General features: G+C 36.3%; 7 protein-coding genes across 7 annotated transcripts; 1 reads left to right on the forward strand and 6 right to left on the reverse strand.

Moving 5' to 3' along the window:
* Nucleotides 1-5: 5 nt before the first annotated feature.
* On the forward strand, nucleotides 6-1,119 carry CB5-A (cytochrome B5). Its single transcript, NM_102398.3, has 3 exons — nucleotides 6-220; nucleotides 477-543; nucleotides 644-1,119. Exons 1-3 carry the CDS (start codon nucleotides 134-136, stop codon nucleotides 895-897), a joined length of 408 nt encoding a protein of 135 aa, NP_173958.1. The 5' UTR covers nucleotides 6-133; the 3' UTR covers nucleotides 898-1,119.
* A 1,032-nt stretch (nucleotides 1,120-2,151) lies between these two features.
* On the reverse strand, nucleotides 2,152-2,923 carry AT1G26350 (uncharacterized protein; the record flags this gene model as incomplete). The annotated part of the gene is made up of 2 exons (NM_102399.1): nucleotides 2,152-2,306; nucleotides 2,761-2,923. 2 exons carry the CDS (start codon nucleotides 2,921-2,923, stop codon nucleotides 2,152-2,154), a joined length of 318 nt encoding a protein of 105 aa, NP_173959.1.
* Nucleotides 2,924-4,073: 1,150 nt separating this feature from the next.
* On the reverse strand, nucleotides 4,074-4,753 carry SP1L1 (SPIRAL1-like1; the record flags this gene model as incomplete). Its single annotated transcript, NM_001123884.2, has 2 exons — nucleotides 4,074-4,175; nucleotides 4,496-4,753. The coding sequence occupies 2 exons, from the start codon at nucleotides 4,751-4,753 to the stop codon at nucleotides 4,092-4,094; spliced, it is 342 nt and encodes a 113-aa protein (NP_001117356.1). The 3' UTR covers nucleotides 4,074-4,091.
* A 210-nt stretch (nucleotides 4,754-4,963) lies between these two features.
* Nucleotides 4,964-7,369, reverse strand: MES13 (methyl esterase 13). Its single transcript, NM_102400.3, has 5 exons — nucleotides 6,815-7,369; nucleotides 6,321-6,560; nucleotides 6,080-6,223; nucleotides 5,532-5,663; nucleotides 4,964-5,450 (listed from the first exon to the last, which is right to left on the reverse strand). The coding sequence occupies exons 1-5, from the start codon at nucleotides 7,343-7,345 to the stop codon at nucleotides 5,163-5,165; spliced, it is 1,335 nt and encodes a 444-aa protein (NP_173960.2). The 5' UTR covers nucleotides 7,346-7,369; the 3' UTR covers nucleotides 4,964-5,162.
* Nucleotides 7,370-7,584: 215 nt separating this feature from the next.
* Nucleotides 7,585-11,720, reverse strand: AT1G26370 (RNA helicase family protein). The gene is made up of 13 exons (NM_102401.4): nucleotides 11,425-11,720; nucleotides 11,273-11,322; nucleotides 11,106-11,186; nucleotides 10,791-11,007; nucleotides 10,270-10,687; nucleotides 9,950-10,153; nucleotides 9,686-9,846; nucleotides 9,381-9,566; nucleotides 8,976-9,207; nucleotides 8,686-8,885; nucleotides 8,465-8,599; nucleotides 8,155-8,355; nucleotides 7,585-7,981 (listed from the first exon to the last, which is right to left on the reverse strand). The coding sequence occupies exons 1-12, from the start codon at nucleotides 11,508-11,510 to the stop codon at nucleotides 8,172-8,174; spliced, it is 2,154 nt and encodes a 717-aa protein (NP_173961.3). The 5' UTR covers nucleotides 11,511-11,720; the 3' UTR covers nucleotides 7,585-7,981; nucleotides 8,155-8,171.
* A 1,158-nt stretch (nucleotides 11,721-12,878) lies between these two features.
* On the reverse strand, nucleotides 12,879-14,710 carry AT1G26380 (FAD-binding Berberine family protein). The gene has a single exon (NM_102402.4). It carries the CDS (start codon nucleotides 14,648-14,650, stop codon nucleotides 13,043-13,045), a length of 1,608 nt encoding a protein of 535 aa, NP_564244.1. The 5' UTR covers nucleotides 14,651-14,710; the 3' UTR covers nucleotides 12,879-13,042.
* A 1,444-nt stretch (nucleotides 14,711-16,154) lies between these two features.
* Nucleotides 16,155-17,921, reverse strand: AT1G26390 (FAD-binding Berberine family protein). Its single transcript, NM_102403.3, has one exon. The coding sequence runs from the start codon at nucleotides 17,896-17,898 to the stop codon at nucleotides 16,306-16,308; it is 1,593 nt and encodes a 530-aa protein (NP_564245.1). The 5' UTR covers nucleotides 17,899-17,921; the 3' UTR covers nucleotides 16,155-16,305.
* Nucleotides 17,922-18,696: the final 775 nt, after the last annotated feature.

The following is an 18,696-nucleotide window of genomic DNA, read 5'->3' on the forward strand; positions in this document are numbered from 1 at the left end:
GGGCTCTAGCTCTTATTATCTTTCTCCTCTAGTCTGCTCATCTTTTCGCGTGGTCGACCAAACCTAAAACCCCCAAAAAGAGAAAAATCAAAGACCATTCGCTATTTCGCTCGCTACTCAGTTTCAGAAGAAGATGCCGACACTCACAAAGCTTTATTCCATGGAAGAAGCCGCAACTCACAACAAGCAAGATGACTGCTGGGTCGTCATCGACGGCAAGGTCTACTCTTTTTCTCAATCTTCTAATTTCAATCCTTGTTCATGTGTTTGTGAATCCTGAAGTTTCCTTCGCTTTCAGAAACCATATCTGTGTCTTGTTGCCTATAGAATCTAATGAAGAATCTTGTAATTGCTGTTTATATGTAGTTAGATTGAGCTAATCAGAATCTTCTTCCTCTTTTTTTTTGTTGATAATGTGTTGACTTCACAATCTTGGTCCCCAAGAAAATGATATGGCTGATGCGTTCTCTTTACAGGTCTATGATGTATCCTCTTATATGGATGAGCATCCTGGAGGAGATGATGTGCTTCTTGCTGTCGCAGGTAAGCTTCTTCTTCTTCCTCTTGCCCATCCTTGCTAAATGACTGATCTGTTGTTGTCTCTACTCTAATCCAAGTAAATGTGATGATGTTGTTGTTGAAGGCAAAGATGCAACGGATGATTTTGAAGACGCAGGGCACAGCAAAGATGCTAGGGAACTTATGGAGAAGTATTTTATTGGCGAGCTAGATGAATCTTCTTTACCGGAAATACCTGAGCTTAAGATCTACAAGAAGGACCAGCCACAAGACTCTGTTCAGAAGCTTTTTGACTTGACAAAGCAGTATTGGGTTGTTCCTGTCTCCATTATCACCATCTCTGTAGCGGTTAGTGTCTTGTTCTCTCGCAAGACTTAATAAGTAGTAGTCTCTTTCTTACCTTGATATGCTCTGGGATATTGAATTACTTGGGGAATCAACTTTACACCCCCATTATAGATTTTTTGAATAACAGATATGATAGAGAGATAATTGTTATTTTTCATTTTTATCAGATTTTGAGTTGAGATCATGTTTCAATACACTTATTATCGATATGATTATATATGATTAATGGATGGTTTGGTTTGCTGGTATCAATCTTTTTATTAGAAGAAGTCTTTGCATATCGTCCCTTTTGGTAGCAGATAACCTCGCAAAGCCGACGTTATCTATATAGCATTGATATTATGTAGTATCTGTCGATTTGATTCAGAAAGACCAAAAACATGTACCAAAATATCTTCCTTGCTTGTCCTTTTAGTATATGTAACTGAGAGAGTATGAGACACTGGTGGATCTATGATCATATAGCGATGAGAATATATTAGTTAGGATTGGAAATCCCAATTCCTGAAAGTTGGTAGCTCTATCTCTAGGTTCCAGTTGAGAAAGCCACTTCTTTGTAGAATTTCTTTGCTTTGTATTGGTACATGAGATCTCCTCTCAAGTTCATGCAATTATAGGACCTGATGTATCGCTAATTGCTTCTGAATTGAAATTGTCCACGGTCTATAAGACCAGCCAGTACCAAAAAGGGAATCCTGCAGGTTAGATCTTGTTGGTTCTGGCTTCTGTTGATGATAATGCTGGTGGTATTATGGTCTGCGTCAGCTTTGTCTAATTCTTGCAACAACACTCCTTTGTTTTTTGAGTTGTGTTACTCTCCTTGATTGAAAATAACAACCAAAATTTTTCTTGGAAATCTAAAACAATTCAGGACTCGGTTCTCAGTTTTGATTGATTTCAACATCCCCCAAAATTTATAACAGTCAGCATCACTTGCAACAAATTGAGAAGAGACTATATCCAACGAGACATAAGTCTCCGACGCTCCCCAACTTCTAGAACCTCAACACCTAATTAAGCCTTTCATGGGTTTACGCATCAAATTAAATTATTTCCACAATTACCAAATTATAAATTACTATTTTTAATAAAGTTCCCAAGTTATACGTATGTAGCTTTTTACACATATTAACAATGTGCAAAAAATTACTCGTTCAAATCATTTTACGCATATCTCAATCATGACACAAACACATCATTCAACCTTGAAGTAAAAATCACACTCCTTACATTAATAATATAAAGTTATATAATGGAGCAAATATAAAAGAAACATGATGTAGTTTACTCGAGGTTATCGGGTCCAAACCCATCGACATTCAGCTCCCTCCTGAGAAATTGAAAAACCACGTAAGCAGTAATTGGTTGAGGTCCTTGAGGAGGTGGAGCTTGGTGGATTTGAGAGAAATAGAGCAACGGAGAGGGATCACGAGTAATTCCTGTCAAACACAATAATAATAAAAATAAGATTGTGGAAGTGGATTTTACCAAAACAAATCTAAGAAAATAATTAAAATTACACTAAAATTATGATTATGGTAGAAAAATATAGACCTTTAACCAAACAAATCTAAGAAAAACTTAATTTTTTTTTATAGAAAAATTAGACTTTAAGTAAATAAAAAATCTAAGCAAAAAATAAAATTACACAAAAATATAACATTGTGGATTTTTTTTAAGAATTTTTACCAAAACAAATTAAGGAAAAACTAAAAGATCTTAGTATAAAAATATAGACTTAAGCATCTAAGGAAAAACTACGAGATCTTTGTAATAAAACATTGACTTCAAATGAAAAACATCTAAGAAAAAACTAAAATAACACAAAGATATAAAAAAAAAAATTTTTACCAAAACAAATTTAAGAAAAAAAGAAAGAAAAATTAAACGTACCATGTGTAGCCATGATTTCTTTGAGTGTTGGTGGTTTAATTTGAGGAGGATCTTCGGTCTTCTTCACAATAAGAGTTACTTCTTTTACTCTTTTGGACTCTTCCTCCCTAGCATTTTTTGTTCTTGAGAACTTCATTAACTTTGCCAAAAACTTGTGATCCATAACTTAGCACATTGTAAAGATCGGAAGCTTTTTTTCCTTTAAATAGTTGGTAAATCTTTGAAGCCATTTTTCTTAAAAGAGAAAGCTCTTGTTCGTTGTGAGCAAAAAGAAGAATATGTAGAGACTAGATAGAGTATGTTATGTATCTAATGTTGGCCTTGGCACACAAGGAATTTAGTTTTGTTTTGTTGTTATACTAGAGTTCAAGTGTTGTTACTAGTGGAGTTCAAGTGCATTTTCATTTTCAGTGGAGTTTGAACTCCATTGTAAATTTCTTAAAGTATCAACGTCATAAAATCATATAGTATCAACGTTTGAAAAGCAACATCATAAGCTCATTATCGAGCAAGTGTCAATTACGTCCCAGTCCCACAACGTCCAAACAGAGAAATCATAACAGTATAAATACATTGAGTCATGGAGGAGAGTCTAATACTAATCTATATATAATCAATTCATGCAAATAAAAATGGAAAAAGCCACCATGCATGAAACAATTTGAAAAAAGAATATACTCAGAGACGCTTCTTTTGATAATAATTTCAAAAGAAAACAAAATAAAAACTAGGGACGCTGAGAATAAAAACGATAAACAATGACTTTTAGAAAATTAAAAGACTAAATGGGGGAACAAGTAAGTAGGAACAAGAAATGGGAAGACTAAATTTAGAGATCTAGTTAGGGACATGGACACGAACATATTTTCTCAATAAGAGAGAATGAAAGATAGAATAGAGAATGAAAGATATATAAATATGAGGATAAATTGTCATTTGATATTATAAATGTGGTATAAATAAAAAAAGTGAAGGCAAATGTGGTAGAAATGGAAATAGGTCCACTAAAATGTGGCATTTTTGTTAATTTTTCCGTTGAAGTTGGAACTAGCAACAAATAAAAAAAGTTCAATAGAAGGATAAAAAAAATTTACAAAGAAGGGCGTCGAATTCGCCTTCCAAACCATTGCATGGGGCACTCTTAACTCTCAAAGTCTTAACTAAATGAGCTAAGTGGTTTAAATGGACTATTATCGATTACATAACTTTATTATTAATTAGCATGGGGCGTAACCCACCATGAGATAAAGCAGATTTAAGAGACGACCAAGTTAAAAAAGATGAGAGCATATTTTCCCACAAGACCAAGAGTTGTGAATTAGAAGAAGCTGCTAGTTGCTTCCGCCACCACCGAAGAGGTAATCCAGAGATGAGCCGCCTCCAGGGGCTGCATGAACCTTGGTCGATGGCCGGTCCTGCATTCAACCAAAACTGCGTTAGTAAACTGTGCCTTGGTTCACCAAAACGTAGATCTTTAGATGATTATATGTAAACAAGAAATGATACTCCTAGCAAACGCTCATTCAAAAACTTGAGTGACGTTGTTTAATTTCATATCTTAACGCACCGAAGTATCAAGCAAATTTCCCTATTTCAAATGAATAACCGCAATAGGAAAGTAGGAAACTTCAGAGATGCTTTTGAAAATATATGCTAGTTGTGGACAAGGTTTTTGCTTTTGGTAAATGACATATCCAGGGGATAAAATTAAACAACAATCTTATTTAATCAATACCGTAAGGAAGTTGCCTGTGTTCTGTCCATCTGCTCGAATGTAGTTGTTTGTAGAGGATTTATTGATACCAGCAGGTATTTGCTTGGTAACATTAACCGTCTGAGCAGCAACATGTTTTGGTGAAGGATCAGCACTTATAGGCAGAGTTTCAGATGATGGTGCAGGAGCATTGTTAATGGCTGGCTTTGGAGCTTCTCCGCTACCAAAAAGATACCCTAAAGAACTTTGCCCACCACCTACGCTCACTCCACGACCCATTCGATTTCCTGTTCCTCTAAAAGACAAAATGCCAGTGACGACGACGATATATGAAGCAAAATCAAATCAACTTCATATTCTATATAAAAGGCCAAAACAGATATTTCCAACAGAAACATTATGAAACAGTAATCGCTATCTATCATAACGTCCATTGAATTTTTGGCAAATTACTGTTGTTTAAATCCAGTAATCAAATTACCAGATAGATAATATATAATGTTGTTAGAAAAAAAATGAAAAATTAAATAGTAATAAATGACAAAAATAAATAAAAAAATTAAGAACAAGTTTCCCAAATTGGGTTTTGTTCTTCTCACTGTCAGAGCAACTTTCAAAAACAAATCTCTAAAATGTAACAAGAATCCTAGAACCGGTTTGGTTTACATGTATCCGGTTTACAAAAATATCAGGATGATTTCTTGAACGGTATTTGAGATATCTCGACGAGGATTTTGTTCAAGGACTGAGGCCGAGAGAAGAACGGTGCGTGATCGGAGCCTTTGAGCTGAAAAACTTGTTCCGGTGGGTTCAATTTGATCATTGCTTCCTGGAGAAGAACCGGTACAGCGTAATCTTCCATGGTTTTGATGTAGAACCGTCGGATAGAACCGTAGTTTTTCTCCGACACGTGAACCTTTTCGCTGACCGGTGCGAATGGGATCGGTCTAATGGATACCGATGCCAATGCGAGGTCCTATGATACAAAAAAAATATCGGTTCAGTAATCAAATCGAAGTGCCCCGGTATAAGATTGATTGGTTCGGTTTTAATTTACCTTTGGAGGGCTTTGATTAAAGAGAAAGTCTCTAAGCAAAGATCTGTCAAAATCAACGGCAGTTGGAGGATTCTTTTTGCCGTTGGCGTACAGAAATATCTGTGCTTGTTGCATCAGATCATTTGACCCCAGCTGAAAGAATTACATATTAATACAGTTAAAAATAAATTTGTAAGCATTAGAGATTCTTTTTATCTTAATGAAAAGGTAAATGCACTATGTTAATCAATTTTGATACTATTTTGCAAATATATGAAAACTTGGATTTATGTATCATTTTTGCAAAAAAAAAATAATAAAAATTGTAACATTTTTGCAAATAGCATGATATTTTAAAAATAATTTAACCAAATACAACATTATTTTATTTTATTTTGCTAAACAAATACAACATTATTTTATCCGTTGACACGCTATTTTTACATGATATATCATGTTATTTGATTAAAAAGACTTAAAAGGTCTATCTATTAATTCTATAATTTTGTTATGGTATCATTTTTACAAATAAATACCAAATGTAAGCTATACACATGATTAAAAAGTACCTGTTGATTAAAGAGATCAAGAGTGCTTTGGCCATTAGCCAACATAGCAGCAGAGATAAAGACAGCTTTGGCGATCTTTGTAGGAAACATCTCCATCGCATAGGACATACAAGCTCCTCCAAAATCATGTCCCACCAGTATCACCTGTTATAATATTAATTTCTTAAACATGATCCAATTGTTGTAACTTTTCATCATCAATTAGCACTGGAAAGACTGGTTTATAAGACAAAGTTGGAACCTTCTCGGTGGGTTTGAGGGATTCGAAGAAATGGAGGAGAGGCTTGGAGTAGTGAGCGAGGCTGGTGATGTTGTTTGTGTCAATCGAGCTCACACCTGAACCGGTCAACTCAACAGCATCGACTTGGAAACCATGCTTCTCTAAAAGAGTTATGGTTTTGTACCAACACCAAGCTCCGAACCCACCACCATGAACCAGCACAAACCGCTTCGTCTCCGAACCTTCCACCTTATTTAGCTCCTGTCACACATACATGTCACCACATAAATAAGCTGCGATTGCTCAAAGAGCAGCTTTTGTTTGAGTTTGCATGCGAAAATTAATATTCTTCAAATATAACAATATTTCTAATTTTAATTATTAATCAACATAAAAAAATTGTTGTTTGAATTTGGAAAACAGTTATCATATTTTAAAGTATAAATTCATGCAATGAAACAATCTTAACGTATGGTTAATTAGGCTAATTCATTAGTTTTAAGACAAGTACTTGCCTTGTCAACGAGCTGGTTAGGCTTGATCATGGGATCGGTACTGGACCTTTGCCTAGAGCTAGAGCTTCTTACGAATCCCGCGCTTGACTTCTTAGGAGTCTGGACGGCTGAAACGGGTCCTGAGCTGGTACCCGATGGCTGAGCAGAGGGATATACAACAGAGGTGGAGCGTCTGAAACTAGGAGGAACAACAGAGTTGCTGTTACGAGGGGTTTGGTTGAAGAGGAGATTAGTGGCTGCTAGTGTCTGCTCTTGAATTATATGAGAGTCTTTTTCGTGGTCTTGATGATGATGATGATGTCTCTCTCTTATCTTCTTCGTCTTTGCTTTGATCCCGCCTTTCTTGGAAGACGAAGTGGATGATGATCCAGAGCAGGAGAGCGAAGGAAGTAGCGTCCTCCTTCTAAATGAAGGCATCAGCGACAGACGACGCACGTATTTGTATTTCCCGGAGTTATTTCCTCCTCCGCCGGAAGATTTCTTGGGACGTTGTTCCTGCTCGTGAGATATGCATGTGAACGAGTTCCCCATTTTTCTGAATTTGCTATGTGTTAGTTTCTCAACAAAACAACAAAAGAGAATGTTTATAGATACTACATGTTCCCATATTCGTGCTTGCCTCTGTTGGTGGTTGATAACGAAACAGTTGAGACCTTCACGTTGTGACAAAAGGTATGTGCTGCACTAGACATTACATGTACTCTCAAAAAACTAATTATTTGACTAAATCTGACTGGTAATCAGAAATATATCTGAGAAATAACTGTGCTCAGAGTTGGAATGTTTGTAATTTGACATATAATAAGACAATACTCTATTATAAATTGTTATATGTAAAATTAAATTTGGTTGCCAAAGACGGAGAGACAGATGTATAGTGAAGGAACATGGAGGGCACATTCTGTTGACTTTCAAGATGAGTCAAGTGCAGGCGAAAGCCAAAAAAGTATAAATCTATTACAAGATACAATAATAAACCTGAAATGTTAGGTGTCTCCAGCTCCATAAAAGAGCATAGATTAAGCTTGGTCGTCTTGCTACCTATAAATTAATGCTAAGCTCAGCCACAGTCATCTTCTTTCAACCAAACGAGTTTCCTCTAAATGTTTACCATCAGTCTCCAGTGGTATCCGTGTTCGATCTCCATCAGAATAGAAATAGTTATATCTGCATTCAGAGAGAGAAATGATTCTTACAAAAAGAACCAGAGATTTTGCTTTCTTGTTCATCAGAAGCTTTTAGTCAGAAACTTGTAATCTCTAGGAACAGAGGTATAGAGATGTAAATGTTCTGTCTATGCCAAGTTCAAAAACTGATGAGAGATATCGGTTGTGTTTTACCTTGTTATAAGCAAAATTCACTCTGCCGTTTGGAAATGGTGAGGAGCCAACTCAGACAACCATAAGGAATCAATTATTGTGAGGTTCTTGATGTACTTCTTGCTGGTTTGCATGAGCTCGTTGAAGATAACACATTCTGGTTTCGCACGGAATAAAACAGAAGTTGGGTGGATGTGGACAACCTCACCACTTTCCAAAGCCCTGTCAAGTAATTAGATGACAATGGAAGTTTTTGTTGTGAGCAAAAGAGTAGAGTATATTAGGCGTATTTACATGTTAAGACAATAAGTGAACCAAGAACGGAACCAACCTGTATGTACCGTCCAATTGTCTCTGTGCTGCTTTAAGGAAAAATGATGCAGCAAGACATCTACGAAACGCAAGCATGTCATTTCCGCATGAAGACACATTAAAGCCTATCTGTTCAACATGTTCACGAATTTGCCTGCAACAATCCTTTGTGTGATTATCATAATTCATCATAAGGCATAACAGTCAACTGTAATTATCTACGAAGAAGGCATGGCCAACCTATATATGTCACGAGCATGCTTCAAGGAACGGCTATTCACATAGTTCTCCTTACACCATTTTTTCATAATTTTATCAATATTGTTTCCACTGCCGGCTGCTTTTCTCTTTTCCAAGAACTCATCTGACTCCCGATAAACACTAAGATAAGTTAGGTGATCCCCTTCAACGCTAGCAAAGTGGTTTTTTGAGGTTCTTGCCTGGCAAAACAAAGAATAAAGGTGGCTGGTTTAATCAACTGTTGATATAAAGGAAAATGTGAATATATCATGGTCCTTTGGTATACTCACCTCTTCTCTCTTCTCACGCGGATCATAAAATATGGACTCCACACTGAGCACGGCAACAGTGATCAGCATTTCTTCTAGACAGTTGAATTGATTGGCCAAAATTAGAGCTTTGGAGTATACAGGTTCCAGTGGGAGCCGTGACATTTGGTAGCCAACGGGATTCTCTAGTTTACCATCATCTGCCAAGGCACCAAGCGAATGCAACTCTGCCAATGCTTTTATAATCGCCCCCCTGTTTAACATCAGATGACAATCTAGATCAACAAAGTGTTTATGAAAAACCATTAGAGAATGAATGCTTCAGCTATGAGAGTCAAACTTCCTTTAAGGACTTTAGTTATAGCACCCAATCAGGGATATTCTCAGTATAAGAGTGACAGAGATATCCACAACAAAAGGAAGTACCTTGAAGGTTTATCTATAAAATCAAATCCAACTATATCATCAATCCCCAGAGCCTTCAGCTGCAAAATGATATTTGAGAGATTGCATCTCTTGATCTCTGGCTTAGTTGAATCTTCCAACTTTTCAAATTCCCTCTCAGGATAAAGACGAAAGGACTTCCCAGGACCCTCACGTCCTGCACGTCCACTAAATTCAAAGCCAAAAAAAAAACAGAAAGTAAATAAAATTGCAGGTAAAACTCTAACCTTTGCAAAACAATCAAACCATCTTGAATGGAAAGAATTAGTGAATGTAGAACATGATACCTTCTTTGAAGCGTCTGTGCTTTCGATGCTGGAACAACATCAAGTGACTCCATGCCTTTGCTTGGATCATAGCTTCGTGCCTTAACAAACCCAGGGTCTATAACATATCTTATTCCAGGAATTGTAATCGATGTCTCCGCTATATTTGTGGCCAAAATAACCTAAAATGTGCAAATAAAATACCTTACACTGGTTTATTATCATCTCAACACAGTTGACAACCAAATCTCCAAAATAAGCAAATGATAGCTAAACTTCTCTAACCTTACGAAAACCAGTCGGAGCTGGGGCAAAAACTTTCATTTGCTGCTCTGATGGAAGAGCAGAAAAGATAGCAAGTGGCAGTAGCTTTCGTTTGTCTTCAGGTATGTTCTGAAGTCTTTCTTGGACAAGTCTCTCAACAGATTCAATTTCATCTTGCCCAGTGAGGAAAACAAGTATGTCACCTGGCTTCTCCTCAAAATGAATCTAAAAGAATTAAATTGAAAAATCAGACACAGAGTTAGTTTACTAGAACATTCGCAAGTCCATTCCACAAATACTGGTAGAGGCAGGAACAATATTTAGATCACCAAACCAATAACCTGAAATATGGTGACCAAGGTGGCATCTACATAATCTGATTCAGGATGAACAGTGTAAAGAATGTCAACAGGAAATTGTCGCCCCTGCACATGAACAGCTTTGGCACCACCGAAATACTCAGAGAAAACTCGTGCATCCAAACTGGCAGACATAATGATCAGCTTCAACGGAGATAACTTTCTGCCTTGATACCCTTTTAATACACCATTCTGCTGAGGACCATTCGCATCCCTTGTTGTTGTCTGTACTTGTGATGCTACATTACCAAACTCAGTTTTCTCACTAACAGGCTGTGACCGAGTACGCTGTATTTTTTTCAGCAAAGCCAGCAGAACATCAGTATGAACACTCCTATCATGAGCTTCATCGACAATAATGACTGAATATCTAGAAAGATGCGGATCCAACAGCGCTTCTCTGCAGTTTTTGATTTTTCAGTTTGTTAAAACAGAGATCAGCAATAGATTTTCACAATTTCATAAAATTAGGCTAAAATTATAAGTTGTGGTATTTTGTTTACCTCAGCAATAATCCATCAGTCATGTATTTCAACCTTGTCGAACCAGAAGTAGTATCATCAAACCTAATGGAATAGCCAACCTTTTGGCCTAACTGAACCTCACATTCCTCAGCTACCCTTTTAGCAACAGTCACAGCAGCAATACGCCTCGGTTGTGTTATCCCAATCATCTTTCCCTCTCGACAGAATCCAGCATTGTAGAGGAACTGAGGCAATTCTTCATGTGAGAAAAAAAAAAAAAAAAAATGATCAACATCAATACATTCACTTTTAATTTGCCAACAAGTGTAGTTGAGATTAAGCAAGCATACTTACGAGTAGTCTTGCCACTACCGGTTTCACCAACGATAATCAGAATATCATTCTTTTGAACCTCCTCAACCAAACGTTTCTCCACTGGTTTTAACACAATCACCGACAGAGTTAGCAATGAACATATCACAAAATAAAAAGACATAACCAAATTTATATATAACTCGCACCTGAAGCAATAGGAAGAGATCTTCTATGTTCTGCTATCTTTTGTCTCATGCTGTGGTAAGTCAAAATTCACAAATCATTACGCAAAATCCAATCTTTTTTTCTGGGAATCATATCAGACACTATGGTTAGTAGTAGGAAGTGAGAGACTAACCTGAAGGGAGAAACAGTAGGAGATTTAGGGTTCGGTCTACTGTTTTGTACAAAGCTCTTGAGTTCTCCTTGCGCCATTGATGGCATCCCCAAAAATTCCACAAGGTTTCTTCAAAGTAGTTTAAGCTCAATTTTTCCGAACGGGGCAAGAAATTCAACAACAGAAGTAGTTAAGATCGAGCTCAATTCGAACAGCACCTTTCTCAGAGACGATGTTTATGGGGGGGTCTCTGGGCCTGTGCTCCTTTCGTCTCCTTATTCTGGTTCTGAGAAAATAAAAATAAAAACTCTCTTAGGAAAAAAAGAAATTAGGTTTTGCCACATTTTGGTTCGATTCAATATACCGGGACGGTTGAACCGGTACAGTAATACGGGAAACAAAATTATTTTCTGTTCGCTTCCTCCGGATTGGTTTCTTATGACCCGGCCCAGTCATAGCATTCCATGGCCCAATATATTTATTAACTGCAATCTTTGATTTCTAATGGTCCATCCATAAGTTTAAGACTAAGCTAATCAATATGACTTGTATTATGTATTTTAGATGCACACTTGCGTTATGTATGATGAATGATTTTATAAACTTATGTACTGTATGTTAGATTGGAATCAGATTTTATGTTAAATGATTTTTATTTCGATATGTTTTTGTTTATAGTATGCAATATCACAAGATTAGGTATATCAATATATATAGCTCTCTAAAATGTAAAACCACATATAATAGCCAATAAAAAACAGTTCAATACTTCTACCGTACCCAAAAAATATTTGTTTTAAAAGAGTGAATTATATCATATATAAAATGTCATAACTAAATTATATATAATAATTCTCAAAAACTATTATATACGCATATATTATAACCCTAAATATGACGGTACACAAATATATATTAATGCAGTATAAATTGTTATTGTAAAAAGATTTATGATACAAAAATACATAAAATTATACCTACCATAGATGGCGATGTTATATCATTTGTGAATTCGGTATGTTATATGTATGATAGCTGATTTTTTGCGCTAACTACGTACATAGTTTTTGTACTGTGCCATCTATCCGTGAGAATGCCAAACTTTCAAGACTTTTCGAATATTACAAGCTATGTGTCTCAATTACGAAAAAATATATTCATGTTGGAAATTTTGTACCCGTAGGAAATGTTTTAGGATATGCATTTGTTATGGCGAGTCAATGACTGACGAATGATGAGCCTGTAATATTAAACGAATCGTTATCTAAATTATTACATAATTAAAAGTCATAGTTTATTTCATAATTATTAGTTTTAGTTTTATCATCATCTGTTTTCACCAAGAAAGAAAAAAAAAACTTTTTGAGTATAATTTTTTTAAAATGAATAGTTTTTCTAGATTTTTTAATAATATTTGTAAAAACTATGTTTCCTAATTATTTTATTTTGTTCTTTTTCTCAAAATTTTAATTATTAATTAAGTGCAAAAAGTCTTTTTGAGAGAATAATAAGATACCGAACAAATTTTAAAATATTGTAGTGTACATTTCAAATTTCTAGTAAAATTTAGAGCATACAATCCAATATTTCAACCTTTTATCTATGCAGAGTTAAGGTAAACATAATTTTCTTCTAACAATTACAATTCGTCGTCTCTCCTCACCCTTGATAAAAGAGGGGGAATACTCTGTTCGTTTTTGAAGAAATTCTCAGGATCACTCTTAGCTTTAACATCCATCAATCTCTTCAAATTCCCCAAGAAATACTTGTATCCATAGATCTTAGCCTCATCCACGTCTGTCTCACCGCTTGGATTGCTTCCAATATCAATGTCTCTGTAATTAAAGAAGGCCTCTCTCGGGTTACTTGACACGTACGGTTCTGCAACCTCGTAGAGCTCCTTCATAATACTCAGGTTACTCTCTGTGGCGTTTGGGTCCAACCATGTGGTATAGTATTGAACCTTGAACAAGTTTCCTTTCCGGTGAGGAAACGCTGTGGCGTTTGACGGAATCCGATCCATCATTCCACCGTAAGGGTTGAAGTGCAGCCACACAATATTGTTGAATTTCAACATTGTCTTCCAAATCTTCTCCAGTCCTTCTTTGGGGATTGGCTTTTTGACGTAATCCGATTTACTCTTAAAGAATACTGGATCCGTAGGTCTACCTAGAAGGACGGTCTTCGGAGTACCCGCTGGTAACATAGCCCAAAACAACGTCGTGTTAAGCCAGCTCATTTCTTGACAATCTTCACGTCTTAGCCCTAATTCAGGAAAGCTCTGGTTCATTATCTCCATCAGCTCATCGGTTCGACCCAAGAACTGAGCCCAGAATACAATCGCGATGGTTCTCTCGCCGTGTTTTGTTCCATTTACTACCTGAGGCATTGCTCTCAAGAAAAGATTATCAGGGAATTTGTTAGCGACAAGCTGCCACTTGTAGACAACATCAGTGCCTCCTTGTTCCAATGTTTTGTTAACCTGAAACACTGTAAAGATCTTTGGAACCTCCACGAGGTTTATTTTCCAAGAGAGTATAACTCCGAAACTCGCACCACCACCGCCGCGAATCGCCCAAAAGAGATCTTCTCCCATGGTAGATCGATTCAAGAGCTTGCCGTTGACATCAACTAATTCAGCATCAATGACATGATCCACTGTGGTTCCGAATTTTCTCATCAGATTTCCATACCCTCCACCGCTTATGTGTCCTCCAGCTCCTACCGTAGCGCAAATGCCAGCAGGGAACGCTAACGTTTGGCTTGCCTCATCGATCTTCACGTAGAGCTCTCCCAAGGTCGCACCAGCTTGGACCCATGCTTTCTTGCTTGACACGTCGACAGTAATATCCCTCAGTTTGTGCATATCAAGAATGACAAATGGCACAGACGACACGTAAGAAAGTCCTTCGTTGTCATGACCACCGCTTCGGATACGGATCTGGATACCATTGGACTTTGCGCAGACCACCGTTGCCTGAACATGAGATACATCTTTCGCCACTACGATGGCTAGTAGGTTTTTGTTGTTAGGGTTCGAGAACCTCGTGTTTTTCGTGTATGACACGTAAGAAGACAAGAAGGTGGTGGTGTTATCGACGGTAAAGATGGCATCGGTGATTGGATTCTCCGGACTAGCCTGATACCGAAGGCATTCAATAAAGTTTCCAGAATTTGGTTTCGTCACTGCTGCTTCTAAGCCCGAAACCAAAAGAACAAGATACAAACCAAAAAGTGCTTCTTTCATTTTGCTGTTTGGTTCATTATGCCTCTACTTTGTAATTTATAGAATACCAATATATATGGAGACAATAATTTCAACTTGACAATCTTGACCATTTTTTCCATATCGGTGTACTTTTGAATTTGGTTTGACTTTTCGTCAAGTAGCTGTTTATTTTGAACAAAGTTATGAAATTACAACGTACGTAATACGTATAGTACAGGGGAAATGACTTTCATAATTTAGATCAGGGGGTGAGTCGCATCAACTGAACTTCTTTATTTCAAATGATCATTTTAGGTAGTTGAATACAGAGATTTTTTAAGTGACCACGAGATTTTATAAATGGAAACCTAAGGTAAGACTTCATTCATATTTTGACCAAACCTAGCTATCTACTAATTGAAATAATTGCGATTAAGTATTGTTGAATTTTATGCCAAATGTATTTGTAGAATGCACTGAATTTTCCTCTCTCTTCTCTTTGAATCCTTTGTTTTCTTTGTCCCCCCTCGTTGAATTCAAATTTTATAAGGCTACGTTGTTGTAAAATACTAATGACTATATTATTATTTTCCCATTATTTTAAGATGGCCGAGAAATTTTGATACATAACTTATCTTTTAATTTAAAAGTGCGATTGACTTTTCTTATAGTAGAAATGTCGATCCTATCCGTCATCGTTAAATCAGACCACCATTAAATTGTGTCTGCGTCTACTGTTATATTAATTTATGTAGACTTAAACCTATTTACGCATGTAACTATCTTTTTTTTTTGTTTTGTTTTAATTAGATGTTTTTCAAGTTAATTTTGATTTGTGAATTGTTATGCTTCACAATTATTTTAGTTTTTTTTTCTAACTTATTTATCAGACATTCGTATATATACTGAAAGTTTGATATGAAATGTGATATTCTTGATGAACTATGATACTACTGATAAATTCTGGTTTATACTTTTAGTATATAATAGAATGATTCATGATTTTTATGTGACTTAATATAAACCGTCCCTAAGTATTTTAAGACTACAAGTAACTAAAATAAAGAAGTAGCTTTATGATAATAATTTAAATTTCAGATTTGTTTTAGTAAAAAATATATATATATATATATATATATATATATATATATATATATATATATATTATGAAAAATTAGCTTTTCTTGACATTTGAACCTGAGTGCTGAAGGTTACTCCGAATAGCCTTTACCACTAAACTACTTAATAAACACAAAATTTTGAGGTCGAATTTGTTTTTATAGTATTTGTGAACGCAAACTTGTGCTTGTGGGCTCACATAACGAAAGTTCGAATTAAAATGCACAATTGCTGGGTTTTAATATGAATCGCTTACCCTTTTATCACCTAAAATAGATCTTCTTTTTGTCAACCTACCACATATTAGTATCGCCCTGCGGAGAAGAGGGCAGTGAATCATTGTTTGGCAGGACCATGTTAATGTACGCCCGAAAACACTTAGGGTCGGCCCTGCATGGTTTTATTTATACCTGCAACTAATATGTTTAAGGAAATTTGATTTTTTATTCAGTAATGAATAAACGATGATAATGCAAATGAAACAATTATGAAAATTACATACAGTATAGACTATATAACACATGCCCACATAGCTTATTGAACTTGATAAATAAACTTATAAAACAGAAATATCACTACATTACACGAACCGGAGGAATGCTCTGTTCGTTTTTGAAGAAATTATCAGGATCATACTTAGCTTTAACATCCATCAATCTCTTCAAATTCCCCAAGAAATACTTGGATCCATAGATCTTAGCTTCATCCACGTTTGTCTCACCACTCGGATTGCTTCCAACATCGATATCTCTGTAATTAAAAAAGGCCTCTCTCGGGTTACTTGACACGTACGGTTCAGCAACCTCGTAAAGCTCCTTCATTTGACTCAGGCTACTCATTGTGGCGTTTGCGTTAAACCATGTCGTAAAGTATTGAATCTTGAACAAGTTTCCTTTTCTGTGAGGAAACGCTGTGGCCGTTGCTGGAATCCGGTCCATCACTCCACCGTAAGGGTTGAATTGCATCCACACAATATTATTGTTGAATTTCAACATTGTCTTCCAAAGCTTCTCCAATCCTTCTTTGGGGATTGGTTTTTTGACATAATCTGATTTACTTTTGAAAAAATCTCCTGGACTCGACGGTCTATCTAGAAGAATGCTCGTCGGGGTACCGGCTGGATAATCTGCCCAAAACAACGTTGAGTTAAGCCAGCTCATTTCTTGACAATCTTCATGTTTTAGCCCTAGTTCAGGCCAGTTTTGGTTCATTATAGCCATCAGCGCATCGGTTCGACCCAAGAACTGAGCATAGAATACAACAGTGATGGTTCTCTCCCCGCGTTTTGTTCCATTTGCTACCTGAGGCATTGCTCTCACGAAAAGACTTTCAGGGAATTTGCTAGCGACAAGCTGCCACTTGTAGAGAACATCAGTGCCTCCTTGTTCCAGTGTTTTGTTAACCTTAAATACTGTCACGATCTTTGGAACATCGACGAGGTTGATTTTCCAAGAGAGGATAACTCCAAAACTCCCACCGCCACCGCCACGGATTGCCCAAAAGAGATCTTCTCCCATGGTAGCTCGATTCAAGAGCTTGCCGTTGACATCAATTATTTGAGCATCAATGACATGATCCACAGTGATTCCGTATTTTCTCATTAGATTTCCATACCCTCCACCACTTATGTGCCCACCAGCTCCTACGGTAGCGCAAACGCCAGCCGGGAAAGCTAGTGTTTGGCTTACGTCATTGACGTTTGTGTAGAGCTCTCCCAAGGTCGCACCAGCTTGAATCCAGGCTTTCTTGCTTGACACGTCAACAGTAATAGACCTCAAATTGTACATATCGAGAATAACAAATGGCACAGACGACATGTAAGAAAGGCCTTCATAGTCATGACCGCCGCTTCGTATACGGAGCTGGATACCATTGGACTTTGCGCAGACCACCGTGGCCTGAACATGAGATACATGTTTTGCGGCCACGATGGCTAGTAGCTTTCTATAATTAGGGGTCGAGAACCTTTTGTTTTTAGTGTATGACACGTAAGAAGACAAGAAGGTGGTGGTGTTATCGGCGAAGGAGATGGCATCGGTGATTGGATTCTCCGGACTAGTACGATAGCGAAGGCACCCGATGAAGTCTCCAAATTTTGGTTTTGTTACTGCTGCTTCCAAAACCGAAACCAGAAGTACAAGACACAAAACTGAAAGTGTTCCTTTCATTGTGTTTGTTTTTGTTTTGTAATATGTCTTACGCCTCTATTAGGATCTATATATAGATGAAAATGTAGTGAGAACGTTAATTTATGTTTGACTTTTGTCATATAGGTTTTCTTTGAATTTGTTTTTTTTTTCTTTCAAAATGTAGGATTATATTGAATTTGCTTATGGAAATTACAACGTATATTACACTACTACAGAGGATTCGTTTTCATGATTGAGGCGAGGGATTAAGTCGTAACTATTGAATTTCTTTGTTTTACATGTTTTGGGATTGTTTTAGGTAGTTGAATATAGAGATTTGATAAACGCAAACGAGGCTTTGTAAGTGGAAACGTAAGGATCAAGAAACCTATCTTTTCATTGAAGTAATTAGGATTCAATATTGTTGATTTTTATGCATAAAATATTTCTAGAATACAATAATTTTCCTATCTCTTATTTTTCAATTTCTCACTCGTTGAATTCAAATTTCAATAGTTTACGTTTTGTATTTCTGTAAATACTGTATAATACGATTTTCCCAACATTTTAAGATGGACGACAAATTTGATGTCACGTTTTTTTTTTAATATATATATAACGTGCAGTAGACTTTTCGTATGCATAACCTTTTTTTTTTTTATGAAACATTCGTATACTTGAAAGTAGTGTATGAAATGTGATGTTTTTGATGAAGTATGATATATTGATATTTGATCTTCCCATACATTCTTATCTTTGATAATAGGAGTCTTATGTCTACAGCTCGAGTGTTCAAAAAAGAAAAAAAAAAATGTCTACAGCTTGAAACCTAAGGTT

Source organism: Arabidopsis thaliana, assembly GCF_000001735.4.
Source record: "Arabidopsis thaliana chromosome 1 sequence".
In the NCBI taxonomy this organism is placed as follows: domain Eukaryota; kingdom Viridiplantae; phylum Streptophyta; class Magnoliopsida; order Brassicales; family Brassicaceae; genus Arabidopsis; species Arabidopsis thaliana.

Bases quoted from the DNA above. Each gene is read 5' to 3' on its own strand.
- CB5-A (NM_102398.3), top strand. From the start codon at position 134: ATGCCGACACTCACAAAGCTTTATTCCATGGAAGAAGCCGCAACTCAC. The intron at 221-476 runs GTCTACTCTTTT...TTCTCTTTACAG, and splicing joins GGGTCGTCATCGACGGCAAG to GTCTATGATGTATCCTCTTA. The intron at 544-643 runs GTAAGCTTCTTC...TTGTTGTTGAAG, and splicing joins TGTGCTTCTTGCTGTCGCAG to GCAAAGATGCAACGGATGAT.
- MES13 (NM_102400.3), bottom strand. From the start codon at position 7,345: ATGGGGAACTCGTTCACATGCATATCTCACGAGCAGGAACAACGTCCC. The intron at 6,561-6,814 runs GCAAGTACTTGT...TATGTGTGACAG, and splicing joins CTAACCAGCTCGTTGACAAG to GAGCTAAATAAGGTGGAAGG. The intron at 6,224-6,320 runs GTTCCAACTTTG...ATATTATAACAG, and splicing joins CCCTCAAACCCACCGAGAAG to GTGATACTGGTGGGACATGA.
- AT1G26370 (NM_102401.4), bottom strand. From the start codon at position 11,510: ATGCCATCAATGGCGCAAGGAGAACTCAAGAGCTTTGTACAAAACAGT. The intron at 9,567-9,685 runs GTATCATGTTCT...CTTTGAATTTAG, and splicing joins GCACAGACGCTTCAAAGAAG to TGGACGTGCAGGACGTGAGG. The intron at 8,886-8,975 runs GTGAGTATACCA...TTGTTTTGCCAG, and splicing joins CGCGTGAGAAGAGAGAAGAG to GCAAGAACCTCAAAAAACCA.
- AT1G26380 (NM_102402.4), bottom strand. From the start codon at position 14,650: ATGAAAGAAGCACTTTTTGGTTTGTATCTTGTTCTTTTGGTTTCGGGC.
- AT1G26390 (NM_102403.3), bottom strand. From the start codon at position 17,898: ATGAAAGGAACACTTTCAGTTTTGTGTCTTGTACTTCTGGTTTCGGTT.